We start from the raw sequence: 18,834 nt of genomic DNA on the forward strand, positions 1-18,834 counted from the left end.
TTTTTCTTTTTTATTGAAAAAAACAATAACACAATTTAATGGGTCTATTCTCCGGACGAACTAAGAAAAATCCTTAAGATGATCAAAAACTACTTTTACGAGTTAATTTCGACCTCCAATCTTGCAGAATCAGCATCATCTTCCATCCCGGAAACATGGTTTGATATATGATGATCAACTTGGATCCTGAACAACTTTCAGTATGTTTCCACAATGATTTTATCACACCCTTGTATGATCTGATAATGGGTTTCTCATCCTACATTAATCGTTTTGACAGTATCGAAACCTTCCAACCAGAGCAGGAAATACCAAAAAGGGGGTCTCAAATCAAGAGTTCTGCAGCCATAAGAGACCATAGATAAGAGGTTTTTTGCTAGGCAGTGCTTTAATGTTGAGTACAAGTTATATAACGATCCTGTATATGCATAAACAAATAAATGAAGCGCCATTCTAAAGGACTTCAACAAGTTTTATAAAGGTACTTTCCTTCGGAACTGCAGCTTAGGAAGGCTAGAAAAGGTGAACTCCCTTGTCGGATGAGCTTATTAGAGGATAATTAAGTGACCACTTTCTTGTGCAGTTTCAAAGTTAGATATTAACATCAACTTAAAGAGTGACGTGTGATGCTTGAAAATTACAGGCTGTTCAACACATACCTTTTGGGGAACACTGGGGAAGTTTCTTCGAACATTAGGAAGAAAAAATGATAAACATGATCAATCGGCTTGTGGTAATAAAAAGCTGAAGCCTGAATTTTCACGAATAAGAGGTGGTGGTTCGATGTCTGTAACATCAAAACGATCCATTGATTTGGAAAGGTCGTCCACTGAAAACGGAATGCTGCAATATGAAGGTTTGGGTTTCAATGAAACTATATCAAGCGAATGCTTGAGTAAAAATTATGAGGACTATAAAATGTAGCAGCATGATCAATGTTATAATCAACCTTGAATCGTCGTCCAGAAGGAAAGAACTACTGACAGCGTTATTTGAATCCTCTGTCATTAATATTCTCATGTTGGAAATTACCTGGGAAAAATAGACCGACAAAAGTAGTGTCAATCACAATAATTCTCCACCGAAAGAGAAGAAAACACATTATATTTTGGTCAATCGAGGAAAAAAGATTTTTATGTTCTAAATATATTCTTATCTTTTATTGCTGAAACATCTGATATTACATGTCTTAGGTAAGTACTGAGTTTGATGCTCTGTTTTTGGCCCTTTGTGACATTCGAATTGTGGTGTTGCAACACATAAAAGAAGCTAGTTACATCTTACAAAATAAAACAAGTTATATTAAAAAAAAACAAAAAAAAAGGATAAAAACCTGACTAGGGGCATAAAATATCATTTCCAGTATCATCTTGAGAAAAAAATGGCTTAAGAAAAGTAAAATAGTCTTAATAACAAAAATTTTGAACATTTTCAAACCTCACAGATGGAGCATGGAGGAGTAGATGATACTTAGGCATAACATTGGGGGAAGTTGATGTAATTAGCCAGAAAAAACCAATCAGCAATCAAAATATCCGACCACAACAGTAGTACGTGGAGCATGAAAAAAAAATCAACCAGGACTTACTTCCTGTGATAGGCTATGTGTGCCATATTTATCATCCCAATACATAGTGCTGATTCTGTATAGCTGTTGAATGCTGAGCACCTATAAACGATTAAAAAATATATCAGGGTGATGATAAGAAAATTTCAAATAAATTCTATTAAGAAAATGATTAGGCATTTTACCGGACAAAGGTCATGGCTAATCTCATCTAGAGTCTTCTTTGGCTTCTGGTGTATTACCTGTTACAGTAGTAGTCCAAAAAGTCCACTACAATTAAAAGCCTTACATATTCTGACCTGGTAAAATGTTTAGTTCTTACTTATTTAAGACAAATTTATGCAAAAAATTTTTTTCTTGATTTATGTTTTAATACTTAGAAGAAACAACAAATATTCTTGGTGAACAAAATTTTGTTTTCAAAATAATGACAACCAACAATGCTTCACCATTTACTTATGTTCCTTTTAGTTGACTTCTTCCTTCAATTATTATATACCTTCTTTCTAGAGTGGTGTTGCATGTACCTTAAGGTTTTTATTATCTCTTTGTTTCTCCATGCTTTAAAATAGTTTATTCCACACAAAACATTAAGCGGCCGTACAATGGGGAAAGGAATAAAATAAAGACCATGTATGCTTCATGATTTTTACCAACACAATCAATGGGATAATATATTGAATGAACAAGGAATAAAATTCAGTACCAGGAACCCTATAGCCTGTCTTATATGCTTGAGCTCATCCCAAGCGGAACCTGAATACTGCAACAAACAGACTATTTATTAGCTATGATAGCCATATAAGATATTACAAAGTTAAAAGTACCTCCTCAGTTGCCTTGTAACACCAGTGCTCCAGTTCAGCCAATCCAGCCTTTACGTACTCGCCGTTACTGAATGAGCAACACTCTCGTCTCAGTAAAAGGCTGAAATCACAAAAACAACATCAGTTTGCCATTCTGTTAATGAAGCTCATCAGTATCTAGCACTTAATGTACTTCACTGCACAACACCTGTTAAATAACTGCACATTGACGAAAGAAAAGATTTGTGTGTACACTTTCCGTACCAAAAATGGAGGTACCTGAAGATGGATTGAATACAAAATCATGTAATCATTATTCTGATACAATGTCCAAAGCTGAGACGACACAACTTATCGACTATGTTTGAAATTGTTACCGAAGAGAATCCTAAGGAGAAAATCGAGAACACTGTCCATAAAAAGTAGAAGGCTAAAAACTTGCGGTGTATTGTACTTACATGATTTGTCTTTAGCATGTTCAAAAAGTTCTCAAGGCTCTTTACAATTCCTTGCCAGTGGGATATTAAAATCTCCTGTGCAGCAGCATTTGCTAGAGCACGGGCTGTTCCTTTACTTAAATTTGCTTTGGATATTCTTGGTGCCTATATTATTCGTAACACAATAGGAAATCACTGACAATCAAACCAACACTTGCATCCTTGTCTTGACTTAATATTAAAGAAAAACATAACCATAATTTTTTGTTATTTTCATAAAATGTTTTGAACTTGATCACCTGGATGCATAGTCCCAGCATTGGAGAAATCTCTTTCTTCAAATTATCACGAACCATTCCATAAATTTTCTCTACGTAAGCTGTCAGCTGCTGCTTGAACAGTAATGCTGGGTACTTTGCTTCTACTGGGCGTAATGTGCCAGCTGATTCGTCATTCAGTAGAGAAAGATTGACACCTTGAGGAGTACTGCGGAAACTCTGGAAAACAGATTTTTAACGCTTGAAAATACTCAAATACTGAGATTACATTTCAAATTGAACAATATTCTACCTGCGTCATTCTCCCAAATAGTGTGGCGGATGGAGTACGTCGATGCTGCGGTGCATTTCCAGCACCTCCTCCAGCTTTCAGAGTGCGTTGCAGCAGCAATAACAAAGTTGATGCATTGGACAGCCAGTAAGCCAAGATATCATTGTTGTCCTGGGTCTTCCATTAAAGTCATGTCAAAGTTACTATCACGTACATCGTAAATCCAGATATTAAACATTTCATGACGAAGATCCAAACTTCTTACCTCAATAGCATGACCGATGGTTTGTATTATCCTGTCAAAAATGCTTGTCCTTTCAGCCTCGAATGATCGCCAGTGTCTTAGGCATTTATAAATGATGCAGGCCGCAACAGGTCTTCCTCTAGAGAAACCCAAGTGCTGAGCAACACAGCGGATAAGCAAATCCTGATACTCTTGTTGCTTCTCATTTAGCGATTTTTGAGGTCTATCCTCCATATCTAACTGGTCTCTTGCAATCATTGAGGCACTTCGTAAATCCTAGTATAATGGTAGAACAATAATATTATTGACTGTTTCCATGGCATATTGGTTACGTGAAAGTATTTTACTTACAATGGATGTTTTTGTGCTTTCAGCCCTCTGTAAAATTGAAGCATAAACAATGTTAGAGGTGCTATATACAATGGCATATTGATCAAACTGTTGGTTTTGAATTACCTGCATGATTGACCTTGAACTTCTTGATATCAGTTTATTATTCTGTGCCATGGCCAAAGCCTGCTGACGAAGAACTTTATTTTCAGATTCTACGTTAGCGAGCTTCTCTTCAAGCCTAGCAAAAGGACACGATTCAAATTATGCACTCCATGAAATATGCCATTTTGTAGCACAAAATAACTTGGAGATTTGACCATCACAACTAATATAGAAACATTTAGTTTATGGTAGTTCAGAAGTACAACTTTAGAACTCAAAAATGCACAAAAAACTACAGAATTTTCAGGGAATTACTAAACCCTAAAGCTTTCAAGCACCAAAAGCAACTTCAGTTAGAAGTGATTAAGATGCAGATATATTAATAATTCTGAACAAGTCCAGGTGGAAAGGAGATGAAGCCCATATGCCCAGGAACTGGGCACAACTGATTTCAATACCTGGATACGATAATTTAGAAAAAAAAATTACAGATCTTTTATCCCCTCTTTTAGTTCTGACTTTTATATAAACACAAAGGCATAGCAGCATTTTTTCTCAGCTCTGGAAGGATGAATTGACTAAAACGATCAATAGATTATAAGTGAAGATGAGCAACCAACTGTGCTCTTTGGATTGTTCTAGTGTGCAGGGACTTTAACAACTATTTCAAAATCAAACATGCAATCAACTGATTAAGTTACAATTTTTGTTTTTAGATGAAAACAATTTTATAGGAATGATCGGCTGTCCGCACTGGCTGGAAACCTGCTCATATGATAAGACAAATCAACAAAAAAAATGAGTCAACGAGTAAAAACCTCCAGAAGCAAAGGCTTGTTGCTACTGTTGTTCAGCACTAAAGCAGCATCAGCTGCTCCAAATGTGACTTAGCTGTACAAAACTGAAATTTTTGAACCAACTCTTTCTTACAATTATGAAAAATGAGACCCAGAGGCCGATTATAATATTAACTATGACAAACTTGGGATTCAACATTCATTAAGTTCTTCTAAGGTTAGTCCCTAAACTGGACTTCTCCTAGACGACTGCTGCAGTGTTCAAACAAATTTGGCCAAATTCAACTCTAATATAGTTATGGAAGCTTTAAATGAATCCAAGATAGAAATTCTAGAAGATTACAAGGGTACATTAGAATATTACCCAACTTCTATTTGTCCCTACTTGGAACAGAATGGAGGTATAGAACACAAAATTGATTATGCTTTTTCAGAGTTAAGGACGCAAAAGTTATCGAATGGATGGTGCTACAGCTGGAGATTACTTCTAATGATTTGGTGTTCTAGTAATAGTATAGGAGGGAAAAGAGATAACAGGCAATCTTTCATCTATGCCACACCAGTATGGCTCCAGAAGAGCTGTCCCTGTAAAACGTGGGATAGACCGCAACCTTAATTAGCCCCAAAACAGGCTGTTATCTGGTTGATGAATAACAGAAAATTATTAAATTTATCTCGGAAACCATTCCTAGGTATATTCACAATGCTCCTGGGTATTCTCAAGCTCGTGGCTGAAACAACGATATGATGGCCTATAGAAGGAACGGAAGTAAGAATGATAATTGAAAGACAGGAAAGCATTATCAGATGAAAGACATGCCTGTTAGAAAAAATAGCCAGCGTGGAAAAATTTGAAATCTTACCAGAGGTCAATGAGATGGAGGATGAGAAGCTGACTAAAGAAAGAGATGGAGATGGAGATGGAGATGGAGATGGAGATGATGATGATGCTTAAGCAAACCATCCACTGGTACTGATCTGGGAGGGGGGCTTATGTCTTTTCTTCCAAGGAATTTAACTCAAAAATGGACCAACTATCATAAGGGACCTCAAAACAACAAATGCACACCACTGGATAACACGAGAGAAAATGGGGCTAAGGAATATCGAGTGATCAAAGAGTGAAAAACTAAAAAATTCCATACTACAAGCATAACCACAAACTGACATGTGATGAACCCAATATAGTCTTGTTTCCACAAGAATGTAAATACATACACATAGTGCAAGCAATTACTTTCAATTAATTTTAAAGCTAAGCCAGTGTGCATTGGATAACAAATTTTAATCGTTCACATAGGTTGTCAGTTCCGGCAGTAGCACATGATAATAGCCTAAAGACCCAATAGATCAAGAACAAGCTGTTGATTTCATGTTGAATAAGCTTTCAAAGATTAGAGGTCTCAAAAAAACATTATCACCACATTGAACCCCAAACTAGATTGATTCAATCTTTTGACTTCAGCATAATTATTTATGGATCACATAATTCAACCATCTAAACTTTTGGAATCATCTGAGAAACAGGTTTGGCATCTCCAAATCTACAAGAATATAATTCCAACTATCCACCAATACAAGATGTAAACTAGACCTGAAAACTGAATGAAATCAATATAAGGAATACTTTATAATATTAACAGGTTGTATGCAGACAGAAGTAAAAAGTCCTAATGTTAAATTTTCGTGTAAATCTTTTGTACAACAAACAAGAGTTATTTCGTGTTAATCTGAGGTATGTGCTAAGACAACAAAATTAACATCTAGACAAACTAATTTCTAATTAGGACAGAGATTAGATAAACAAAGTGTTAGAGAACTTCCATCAGAAAAAGTCATCGAATGCCCCCTCCCGATCACTTTCCCAGTTTTCGGTTCCTGCACAATGCAACCATCAACAGAAAAAGAAATGTATAACGAATTTTTCTCATTGCAACCTTGCTTAAACAAAAAGTGAATTAAGTTTGGAATGGAATTGTTTTTAGAATAATGGGAAGAGGAAAGTACAAATGAATGATCGGTTTACAGGAAAGATTTTAAATCTTCATCGCAAGAATCATGGGATATTATGAGTTTTATTAGGTAGTATAACAAGACCAAAAAAACGTTGGATCAAGCACTAACTTGCTATCAGGGAATGTTTTGTTCTAGACCTAGGAACTCTAAGGAAACTAGACTGACCTGAGATTTCAGCTGCTGAAAGATCCTGAACTATGAGCTGGAAAGCACCGGGATTGAAAGAAGAAAAGTTTTCTTGAGTTGAATCAGGGGCTGGGAAGGTGAAATCTGAATCGGTAGATGTGGTATCAGAGGAAGTGGAAGTATCATCATCCAGATCATCTCTAGCAACAAATCCTGAGGTTGAACTGAAGTTGGATGACGCACATAAAATCATTTTGAGCTCTGAAAACTGGCCTGACATGCTGTATATCATCCTGAGGCACACTAGATCATATCTAGCATTAGTCAAATAAAACAAATGGCCATTCTAATCTTAATAGCCATTGATGCAACTCCTGCAACCAATCGTAAGTATCAACATGAAGGCCAAGGTGTGCTGTCAAGCAATTTCGTCATTCTTTTCATTTCACTTTGAGTAATAACGTTTTACAGACCTTGATTATTGGATAAAGATCCCATACAAACTTATAGATATAATTAGTTCAATCCAGAGAATCGCTCCTGGGTCTACAGACTCCTTGAGCACAACGCGTCTAGACATGCATGTTTCCGAACCCCACAAAATAATTTGCAGAAAGATGAGTGAGCACAGGTTACATACAATTGAAATAAAAACTTGTGGTGGCTCCAACCAGTTACCATTCAGATAATTGTGCGATCAAATATAATCAAATTAATCCAATTAGCAAAGCTCACATTTGCCAACCCATTAAAAACCATATCAGGTAATCATAATATCAGAATTTCATTAATAATATATGCTGAAGGCAAAAACTGCTTCCCATTCTTTGATATTTGAAAATATCATTCAATTTCTAAACTTGATTGTGTAATCCCAGTCTACGTCTAGGTATTAAATGAAAGAAAATCATCGATTTAAGAAATTTATAAGATAACTGCAAGTGTGGAAATAATTTCATATGCCGATGAAATTATTGGAGTTTTTCATGACAAAATGTTAATATTAAAAGAGGAAAAGTAACAAGAATTACACTACCTGTTCAAAGATTCCTGAAGTTGATGAACTCTCTTTTCAGTTTCTTCCAACTTCTGAGTCTTCTCCTCACTCGATTCCTTGGCTTCCGCACATTTTTTTTCAGATTCATCAGCTCGTTGTCTTTCAAATTTCAATGAATCCTGCGAAATAGATGAGAACGTAGAGTGTTGACATTGCGATACACACAACCATAGAGGGAGAAGCATCACATTCACCAACATTACCTTTAATTGTTCCATTTCTGCAGTTATAGCCTCAATCTTTGCTGTATCCTCAACTGGAACTGGGGTTTCTATCACAATTGAGGAGGCTTCTTCAATAGCTCTCTGAGCAGCCTCACGTTCTTTGAGAAGCAGTGCACTTGTTTCATTCAATTTACTTTGTGTATCTTCTAAGGACTGCTGCAACTTTGTTATCTCCTGACTCTTTGCCTCCTCCAAGTCAGTCTAAACAATTCCAGTTTTGGTTAGACCGCAGTGCATTAAACCATATAACACCAAACATTGCATCTTCCAACAATTAATAAAGTTTTCACTATGAACAATATTGAAGAAAGAAAATATATTGCCATGAGAAAACAAAAAAAAAACGGGTACACTTGTATCATTTTGCCCCTGATACTACAAACCTTTAGTTGATGTCTTTCTCAGTGTATAATCACCCATCTATCTGTTTATGTTGGTATGTACATGTACACGTGAGCAATTCAGTTATGCATATCACTCGTTATTCCTAATGCAAGCATAACGGTGTAGTTAATGTCCACACGAGAATATAATTGTGTCTATGCTTATGTGTGTGAATGTATGCAGATATGAGTGTATATATGAATGTTAGTGTGATGTATATATAGATAGTGTTAGTGTGATGTATATGTAGATACAAAAATTAAATCAAAGTTGATATCAGGAATAAAATAGATAAGTAAAATATATTTACCCGCAAACGCTTTTCCAGTTGTAAACGTAATTTTAGGTCTTCCACCTGTTTTTCAAGCTTATCCTTTGCTTCTTTAAGTGCACCTGTTTCTCTTGATGCCTGCAGATATTTGATATTTATAGTGGAATTTAATAAGATACCAGGAGTTATAATAGATTAAAAATGCATTTGTCACCCAGCACAAGTATTCTCTATGCTCTTAGAATAAATGCAGTTGATTATTTAACAATCCCCTACCATTTTTAGTTTCCGAAGTTCTTTCTTAGCAACCCTTCCTCTCCATCTGCACTGAGTCACAATTGATGCCCTTATAAGGCTCTTGTAATATGAAAAAGCTCTATGACCACGCCAGTGTGCCTGAAAAAGAACTTTTCTGGTAAGGACACACCATCAGTAAACCAGAAATTTATTTCCTAGAGAACTGCTTAATCACCTGTATAGCAATTGCTGCTTTTGTTTGTCTCCTATATCTAAATTCATTGCGGGCAGTCATCACACGCATCCCCGTCTGCAGCACAATAACTGTGCATTTGAGTTTCATGTGGCTCTTTCGTGCCAGGTATCCTCTCAGATTCGTCTGAATTTTAAGAGAAGCGGCCTCTCTTTTCAAATTTTCAAACAATCGGCAGGCAAGCCTTCCTGAGATGAAAAAAGTGAATGCCGATGAAATGTGAGAGGCAGAATCAGAAATAAATTCAATTGCTTGAGCATAAGGACAATAATATGCACACATGTGGAAAGTCTAGAATGTTTCGCTTCAAGCCAATGAAGGACTCCAATATGTAACAGTTGACCTAGAGTATATAGTTAAATTTGACAAGAAAAATTCTAATTCAGCAAACCTCTGCATATGGACTGCATAAAGATTGTTGTTCTGCAGACCTAGAGTATATAGTTAAATTTGACAAGAAAAATTCTAATTCAGCAAACCTCTGCATATGGACTGCAAAAAGATTGTTGCTTCCTGCAGAACAACAAAGTGCTTCCTTGCAATATGAGTTCTAATTTTTCTTTGTATTTTTTTTGCTGAATTACTAAGTTTCAGTGCTCTGTGGGCATCTAAATCAGCCATTTGACCAGCTCTCAGGAACACTTTTGTTTTTCCTATCTGAAATACATAAAACAACATTTGAGCAAAAACAAAAGCAAAAAACTTCAAAGAAATGTAATTCGGATATCTAGCATAAGCAAATCTCAGAAGCCCGGGCCATTTCAAACATTACAGTTAAGTTATAAGTAAGCACATGATTTGTTTTGCTTCTTTCAAATTATATTCAAAACTTCCGATTGTTTTTAATTGCTTTTGGATGATTTGAATTTGGTCGATCGATTTCGACAATCATGTAGAAATAATTTACTGAAAAGGCTGAATTTAAGAAATTTGTGCTCAGCTTGAAGCTTGTATGTACTTTCACCAAAACCTGTACTTCCAAAAAATGCTCAAACAACTTCAATTCTCAGGGGAAAAGCTTTAATACATGAAGCTGCAAGAGCCTAAGCAAGATCAAGTTAATTGGTATCCCTTCTTGTCATGAGCAAAAAAGCATATTCACATTACCTGAGCCCCAGTGAGGCCCATCTTCTCCAAGATCTTTTTGCACGCTACCTTTTCGTCATTACTGTTCACATGATAATGCATAAAATGGTTATTTCAGCAAATCCTTAAAAGACCCATTTCAGAAAATCATTAATTTACATGTCACAATCTCAACAATAACCAGCACTTACTTTCCTTCCAAAACCTCAGGAGCAAGAAGAGCAAATCGATTAACAAATTCATAAAATGTCTTACGGGTGGGGTAACCAGCACAGCTGATCCTAATTGCTTCTAACACACCCTGCCAAAAGAAAAAAATAGCGATAAGTTGAGTGTGCATTTGACATGTAACTAAGAACGATAGATTTCTACAGCTATAAGTCATCTGCACTCACACCACATCGTAGTTGCTGCATGATATTGACATTCTCAAATATAGCAGGCTTGAGAAGACTATTAGGCTTCACACATCTAATGTAATGAGGTTCTGTAGAATTTAGTGTCTCCATCAATTGTTGGAGTTGGACCTATATGAATTAGTCAAACCATGAGTTTCTGCATTTTTTACCGAGCTCAGAAGCTCAACTATTGGAAACATTGACAAACGTTTGGTCATAGAAATTATATGTCAGAAAAGAACATAGAATATGTCGGAAAAGAACATAGAAAGTACCTTAAAACGTGAACCAATAGATGAAAACTTAGAAGACTTGTTTGAGGATTTAGTTGACTCTTCAGGAAGTGGAGGAAATAGCCCTGCTACGAATGAGCATTTGGACGCACTCAACAAGTCTTGATGTTCAGGAACAACATAATCTTTGTTTTTATCTAAAAACTGATCGGATTGGTATAGAACCTGGACAAGTACAAAAAGAACAAAAAACTTAAATTAGATGCAAGTTTGAAATCCAAACTATAGACACATAATTGGACAAATCAAAACTTAATACAGATCACCTCCCCAGCATAATGAGCAATTGTGAAATCTGTGCGGGACAATTTTGGTTTGATGAAACGTTTGTGGGATTTAAAAGTCTGATAAAGCTTTTGCGAAAGTGTTTCGTGCGTTGACTTCGGAAACATACTAGGAACAGGAAAAAAAATCAAGTTAATAACAGAGATCTTACAGAGGTTAATCCTTTGTAAGCTTCTTACAAGAAAAATAATAAATATCATACCAGGCCTCATCTAGAAGTGCGATGATCCCTCCAGGTTTCTGCCATGACCGAACAAAAGCATCGGAACAAAACAAATTGCATCAGCATTCAGTGTTTTAGAAACAGTATATCAGTTGTAATTCAACCTTCAGGAGCACAATTAATCCAAATTTGCACTTAGATAAGAAATTTCTCAAAGATTAATTGTGAAAAGATACCTATGTACCAGTTTCTGGACAAAAATTAAGGTGAGAAGAATGATTTGGCCTTCAAAAAGAATATAAATAAATGATATCTACATATATATGAGAATGAACTAAACTAGTAAAAATGACAATACGTATAAGAAATGACATTCATGTATACTTCAGGAAAGATGAGACAAGGGTATGGTCAATTTCTTTTCAACAGGAATCTACATAAAGATTCTTTATTTCAGAATAAAATTGACATGGACCTATAAGTTTTGATTTTATTATAATTTCCACCTCTTGCACCAAGTATTTGGCTAATGTGCCAGCTTCTCAGCGACATAACCAACAACTAAATGTAGTCCAAAGCATAGCAGTTCAAATATTGTGTAAATCAACCTTTTCAATAAGATCTAGGACATCTTGGTTGTCAACAAATTCTATGTAGCTCCAGTCAATCTCTTCTTTTGTATACTCCTCCTGTTCCATTTTGAAAACGTGCTGAAAGAAGAATTTGTCAAGTGTCAGTTTTGTGGTGGCAGCAGTTTATAGTCCACAACAAAATATATCAATTGCTTACCTGGTTGAAATGTTGTTGCAGCTTTTCATTGGTAAAATTAATGCAAAACTGTTCAAAACTAGACGCATAAATTTTAAGTCAGTCAAGAGTCCTAAAAAATTTGAAAAGGAGTCTTATGTAGTTATGTTTAAGGTAGTGGGCCAACAGTTACCTATTACTTTTAAAACTTTCAAAACCATATATATCAAGAACACCAATAAGGCATTTTGAATTTTTATCTTGCCCAATAGATACATTTATTTTGTCCACCAACCTGCAAGTTTTTGGAACCTCACATCAGAATTTTTAAACCAGCAAACAAATAGTAACCAGTTATTCAACCTGAAAGTGAAAGCTAATGCAATGACACAAGAACGCCATACCAATCAAATAAACGAGAATATATAGTTTTGGCTAATCCATCCCTACTAACGGTTGCCCCATCAGGATCAAGACTTCTTTTAATCACTTCTTCTGGAGTGACCATCACTCGCTTAAGTAATGCATCTTCCAGGGCATTAAGATCACACCTGATGAAAAAAAACAATAAGCTGCTGAGGAGTATTATAAATATGAGTGCAGTCATACATGAGAAGCTCTGCCGTAGTCTGAAGATGAAATTTGGACTTGTCATCCTTGAGAACTGATGAATCAATCTCTTTTCCCTTAGAAAATTCAACATTGCCAAGATGGAGAATTGCTGCCACTACTCTGAAAATTGCATCCTGAATATTAAGATAATTTGAGTATCTTAGAGAGAGAGAGAGAGAGAGAGAGAGAGAATAGCGAATATGGCACCATGAAGATGCCGGTGTATCGAAGTACCTGCTCTTTTTGACTTATTCCAACTACATCCATGGCCCTTCTAGTTGCCAAATATTCACGAGCATCACTTACACCAACTAGTTCATAGCAATTAGATTGATTAAGATAGTGGAACGTCTTTGGGTGTCCCAGCTTATACTTCTCAATTTCCTGAGAAGAAGAATAATTTATTCATAACTATGGGTGACTATATATTTGCCGAATAATCTAAATAAGCTACATAATGCAACATTATATGGAAGTAGACTACCTCTTGTGGTGCTGCACAAAGTAGGTAAAAACAGTGATAATTCCGTTCAGGGTCCGAAACTTGGCAGACACGAGATCTTTCTAGAAGATACGTTCTTATGGCTGCCCCTGATATTCGTCGATTCTTATCAAATTGAATTTCAACAAACTTTCCAAATCGACTGCAGAACAACACATAAAGTATGTCAAGTGCAAACTTCTATGAACTATATAATAGCAGGACTAGGGCAACGACTCACCTTGAATTGTTATTTCTCACAGTTTTTGCATTTCCAAATGCTTCAAGTACTGGATTTGACTGCACACCAATTAGGGTTAAAACGAATCAGAGATACAAGGAAAATTTTATATGAAGTATCAGTGAAGTCTTTGATGTTAGATAGTTGGATGGACTCAGCAGCACCTAACTTAAATGCTCACCAAGCTTTGAACTTTCATTTGGATAGACCTTTCTTACCACATACCGGCAGTAGCTGTCAACTGTAAAATATTGACGTACTGATTTAAGGGAGGGCACGACACGTTGGCATGTATAGAACCTTATGGGACTTCATTGTGGTCATGAAGTTTCAGAACTCAAACTTGGCAATGGATGTCTATTACCTTTATTTCCTCAAATTTCACATGTTAACATCATTGCATGTCCTTTTTTGAGAAAATCCTTTATTTTATAAATGATATCAAATTAAACAAGACCTGTAGTATAATAGTTAGATAATTACCTCAAGAACTTGTTGTTCCACAGTCCGTCCTTCGGTTCCTTTGCGGCCACCCAAATAGGCAAGGTATTGCATAAGCATTTTAGTAGTTTCAGTCTTACCAGCACCACTTTCTCCACTTACCAGTATCGAGTTGCTTTTTCCCTCGTTAAACATTGCCCTAATTCAGCTCAACAGACTTAGAGATAACTGGACTAATCTTTATAAAGTAATGTGGCAACAAATAACAATTTCCTTCCTTATCACCTGAAAGCAACATCTGCAATGGCAAATACATGAGGACTCAATTCTCCAAGTGGAACTCCCTTGTACTGCTCCATCATGTGGGCATTGTATAGGTGAGGAAGTCTTTGAAAAGGATTTATGGCAATAAGGATGCTTCCAGTATAAGTCTGTCATAACATCAAAATAGGATACATTATTGTGATAGAACAGCGCATAATTGCAGTAGTTTTGCTCTCTCGCTTGGAAGAACAACGATCAAAGATGAATTCGAGCTCAAATTAAATTCATCTTACATATATTTCGTTGAGTTGATATCTTGAGGACAAGTTTTGTAAAACTCCTGGTTCATGCAAATAAGATAGCTTGGTCATGTCATCAACTCCTCCAGCAGGTGCATCTTCATCTTTAGGGTATACTTTCGATAAGTTAGCAGTAACCTTGAGGAAAAAAACATATTAGTGAATAATGACCACTGGAGAGGTCTTGGAGAAAGACAAATTGTCATCTATATTATATGGATTCTGATATGTCAAAAGCAGACTAAACTGAGCAATAATATGAAAGAATAAAAGGCTCGTGTTTATTGCTAAATGGTGGAAAATACATCTTGTTTGTTCTTAGTTTTCACATTATATTCATCTTCTCTGATTACAATAAACTATGGAGGGAGTAGATACAGCTAAATATGGTTTCAAATGAAAGTCATTTGCATTTTGAATTAGTAAAAAAATTCCTCCTGCAATGTGCAAAAAATAGAAAAAGCACTTCAGTATGCTTTAGAGACGTGTAAGTTCATATATAAAGTGCAGTCTATTTGATAAGCTACCTTTGCCCCTTTAGAAGTTTGGATCTCAAGTTCTTGTCCAGTTATTTTTGTTACTTCTCCATCGATCCAAGCAACTTCTGCATCTTCAACCCAAACATGAGACCCGACAATGATAGTGACTGGTGCACTCTGCATTTCAAATTCACAAAGTTTTCACAGAGTGAGAGAATGGTGCGAAGAAAAACCTACCTACATATACCACGGATCAATCCATTTCAATTTCTGTATCACATAGCAGGAGAAAAGTAAAACTGCGTGCTTTCAAGAAACTTCATTAAACAGTGATGTTGAAAGTCTACTACGAAAAAAGAGCGTGCAAAACTCAACGGTTAGGTTTTGCTTTCACAGTTTCTTATATTTCATAGAACAATCTCGGTTTCACCCTTAAATTTTTAAAACACTACCCTCCCATCTAGAACATTTTATTTTCCTCATTATTGCATTTATTTATTTTGGTCTAGACATGAACATGGATACTAATTAACAAAAAACAGATGACACAGGATAGGACCTGCACCTGAACATATAAATATATAATCACAGACAATACAGTAAACCTTGAAATGTCAACCACCAATATAGTTTCCAATTCAAATCTAATAATTATCTAAGACCCAACCGATGATGATTTCAAATGGGATTCAAGAATCACCAAGATTCAGCATTGGAAAAAAACAATAATAAAAAACCATTTCAAATTCCATTTTTTAAATAAAACAATCAAACGTGATAAAGAGTGACAGACACCAACCACCATCTTGATTGAAGAAAGAAAACCTCAGACATGCATGATGCATTCATGTAAGCATACCATCTTGATTCAAGAAATTAAAGAATCCCGACTGCATCAGTCAAGAACATTCATTCTCTGTTCAAGAACCCTAATTTCTTATCCCAATGTTGGACCCAATATCCATCAATTCGCAACACGACACCTATATACGATAATAAAGGATATAATATATGAATCTTGAAATGAATCCCGTCAGAATCTTGATAAAGGGCCAAAATAAAATTTCCGGTGATCTGTCCGGCGGGTCGAGAGTTTGATTTCCTGGGTTTTGATTCCTAAATTCTCGAATCGTCGAGGCGGGTGTGAGCAAAAATGACCGATGTAACGAGGTTTGACGTTGAATGCGTGGAAGGTGAATAGGTTTGTGGAGGAGGAGGGCAAGTTTAGGAGAACCCCACGTATTCGGAATCGTTGAATCCTTCCCCATCGGTGTTTGTGGCCTTCTTCTTTTGCCACCTGCGTGCGTACCTTTGTAGGAAGTAAGAGGGCGTTTGGATCAGGTACAAGGAAAATTGTAACGATCAAATAACGGCTCCATTAAAAAACACGTGTTAATATTATGGCACATGTCTATTTTAGTTTAGCAAATGAATAATAGAAATAAATATAATAATACCTTAATTTTAAAAAAAATATAAAATGCCACAAAATGATTTTTTTCATGGACTTTTTAAATTTCAAGTTTTAGTTCATTTACTTGTCTAATTTTGTGTTTTAGTTCATTAAATTTTTAAAATTTGGTTTTGATACTCTAACTTTTAATTTTTGATTATTTTGGTTCAATTGTTAAAATGACAAATGATAAGTCGTATGTTGAGTATTTATAAGTTTTAGTGATGCGCCTTAATTCATTTAAAAGTCACAAGCATTAAAATTCATCAAACGTATTATTTTCAATAGTCCTTGTTTAACAGATGTCCCACGTATTTTCAGAAAAAAAAAAAAAATTAAGGCCTACCAAACTAAGAAAGATATTTTCCACTTAGTGATTAGACACGTCTATTGTCTATTGAACTATATAAACGACCAACAATCAGTATCAGATATGTTTCTTTATTTGTGAAGACATTCTATGAGCAACTCTAATCGTTCAGAGATGATCAGAGAATACAAACAAAAACGATATTGTCGTTGAATGTCGGTGTCGCAGAAATTAATTGTTACTCACTATATTTAGAATGACACGGAACATTAAGTACTATTTTTGTTATAACTTTTGATACGGATGAATTATATTCGTTCATATAAGAACTTTGGAATTTATCTACAAAAGAAAATCTCAGGTTTCAACAAATTCTCTAGACACTCAATCGATTAACGATCAGCTATTTTTCAGAAACTCAATGCTTTGCTGAAAAATATTCAAGTATTCACATAAAGATATATCAGATTTTTTCAAAGATCATCTTTGATGAAATTACACTCACAATTATTTCAAATTTACATCATATATTTGTATGAATTTTGTAACTAACATAAAAAGTCTTTCTGTTCAGAAATCGATTAAAATTCTTTTATAAATTGTTGTTAAGAGTTTCAGTAAGCAGTATATATGTCCTACTGAAGTTGGTGTTTACAAAAATTGTAAAACCAAAGTGTTTTAATGGATACATTCTGGAAATAGAAAAATGAGAAACAAGAAAGATTCAGATTTTGAGCTCTCATAAACAATCTTTTTGTGATTTACTTTATGTTATATACTTCCTTATCATTTTGTTCACAGTATACTAATTGTCAATCTGGTTCACAAATTTCTGCTGGACTCATTCTGCACTGATTATTCTAGTTGTCTACTTAACTTTTAAGGTTAAGATAATGTTTCAGATACTAAAACCGTTGTCGTAGTCTTTTTAAAACTGTTTTTGAAGCCCCTGTTGTTAAAGGGTTCGCTCAAAGACAACGGTTTTTCACCGTTGTTGTGGCTACAATTTGATAAAATTAGCGACGAATTTATGAAAAACCGGTTTAATAAATTGTCGCTAAAATTAGCGACGGTTAGCCATAAAGTCCGTCGCTAATTTTAGCGACGGTTTTTTCATGATTTCCCTCGCTAATATTTTCAGTAAAATAAAAAATTTACTTTTAATAATTTAATAAATCTAAAAAATTTACAATCTTACTATGCTAACAATATTCCTAATCTTGACCAACACTTAAAAATTTACCAAAAATTAAAACGAAAAAATTTACCCTAAATCGAAACTAAAATCGTGTAAGAGATAAAAATTTTAAGTATTGTGAAGTGGTAAAATTGTGTAAGAGAGAAAAATTTTAAGTTTTGTGAAGTGGGGTGGAAGAAAATGGATCGAAAATGCTTGTATTTATAGATAGTTTGCGACGGTTATTTGTAAAACCGTCGCTAATAGCGACGGTATTTTCAAAACTGTTGCATGTTTAAATTTTGCGACGGTTTTGCTTATAATCGTCACTATATTTAGCAACGATTATGCTAAAACCTTGCTAAAATTAGCGATGGTTGTAGTAAAACCGTCGTTAATTTTAAAAATGCGACTTTTTTTACTTTAAACCATCGCTAATTTCAATTTAGCGACGGTTTAAAGCAAAACCGTCGCAATTTTGAAATTAGCGACGGTTTGCTATAACCGTCCGCTAAATATGACAACAATTTACTGTCGATTGTCCAAAAAAACACGCTAATAGACAACGATTCTATGAACCGTTGTCATAAACGCTCAAAGATAGGCAAATTTTAAAATTTAGTGTACATAAAAAAATTTTAAAAACTTAATGGACCGAAACTCAAAATTATACAAGTTAATGGACAAAACAAGTTATTTTCC

The 18,834-nt window shown here is 35.1% G+C and overlaps 1 protein-coding gene across 3 annotated transcripts; it reads right to left on the bottom strand.

The window, feature by feature from the left end:
* LOC140973416 (myosin-9-like) lies at window positions 1–16,538 on the bottom strand. Of its 3 annotated transcripts, XM_073436176.1 has the most exons (38): window positions 15,241–15,375; window positions 14,708–14,851; window positions 14,436–14,581; window positions 14,193–14,349; window positions 13,710–13,768; window positions 13,472–13,631; window positions 13,222–13,371; window positions 12,985–13,121; window positions 12,780–12,926; window positions 12,569–12,670; window positions 12,418–12,475; window positions 12,237–12,338; window positions 11,668–11,705; window positions 11,447–11,573; window positions 11,163–11,345; window positions 10,885–11,016; window positions 10,681–10,790; window positions 10,511–10,571; window positions 9,883–10,060; window positions 9,386–9,591; window positions 9,190–9,309; window positions 8,953–9,051; window positions 8,238–8,459; window positions 8,014–8,153; window positions 4,060–4,174; window positions 3,955–3,981; window positions 3,625–3,879; window positions 3,381–3,536; window positions 3,110–3,307; window positions 2,832–2,975; window positions 2,582–2,652; window positions 2,395–2,494; window positions 2,274–2,330; window positions 1,753–1,809; window positions 1,589–1,669; window positions 950–1,032; window positions 660–843; window positions 1–339 (listed from the first exon to the last, which is right to left on the bottom strand). In XM_073436176.1, exons 1-37 carry the CDS (start codon window positions 15,373–15,375, stop codon window positions 720–722), a joined length of 4,581 nt encoding a protein of 1,526 aa, XP_073292277.1. In that variant the 3' UTR covers window positions 1–339; window positions 660–719. The 3 variants fall into 3 exon arrangements, with proteins under 3 accessions (XP_073292277.1, XP_073292279.1, XP_073292278.1); XM_073436178.1 differs by lacking the exons at window positions 1–339; window positions 660–843; window positions 950–1,032; ... (8 more) ...; window positions 3,625–3,879; window positions 3,955–3,981 and adding exons at window positions 5,699–6,713; window positions 7,017–7,270; window positions 15,992–16,538 and having other exon boundaries at window positions 4,125–4,929; window positions 15,241–15,369; XM_073436177.1 differs by lacking the exons at window positions 1–339; window positions 660–843; window positions 950–1,032; ... (8 more) ...; window positions 3,625–3,879; window positions 3,955–3,981 and adding exons at window positions 7,017–7,270; window positions 15,992–16,538 and having other exon boundaries at window positions 4,125–6,713; window positions 15,241–15,369.
* Between the last annotated feature and the right edge of the window lie 2,296 nt (window positions 16,539–18,834).

Source organism: Primulina huaijiensis, chromosome 3, assembly GCF_012295235.1.
Source record: "Primulina huaijiensis isolate GDHJ02 chromosome 3, ASM1229523v2, whole genome shotgun sequence".
Classification (NCBI taxonomy): Eukaryota; Viridiplantae; Streptophyta; class Magnoliopsida; order Lamiales; family Gesneriaceae; genus Primulina; species Primulina huaijiensis.

Coding starts and splice junctions, on each gene's coding strand:
- LOC140973416 (XM_073436176.1), bottom strand. CDS start 15,375: ATGCAGAGTGCACCAGTCACTATCATTGTCGGGTCTCATGTTTGGGTT. Junction 9,592..9,882: donor TTTGCAGTCCATATGCAGAG/GTTTGCTGAATT, acceptor TTTTCATCTCAG/GAAGGCTTGCCTGCCGATTG. Junction 9,310..9,385: donor AAGCAGCAATTGCTATACAG/GTGATTAAGCAG, acceptor GTTCTTTTTCAG/GCACACTGGCGTGGTCATAG.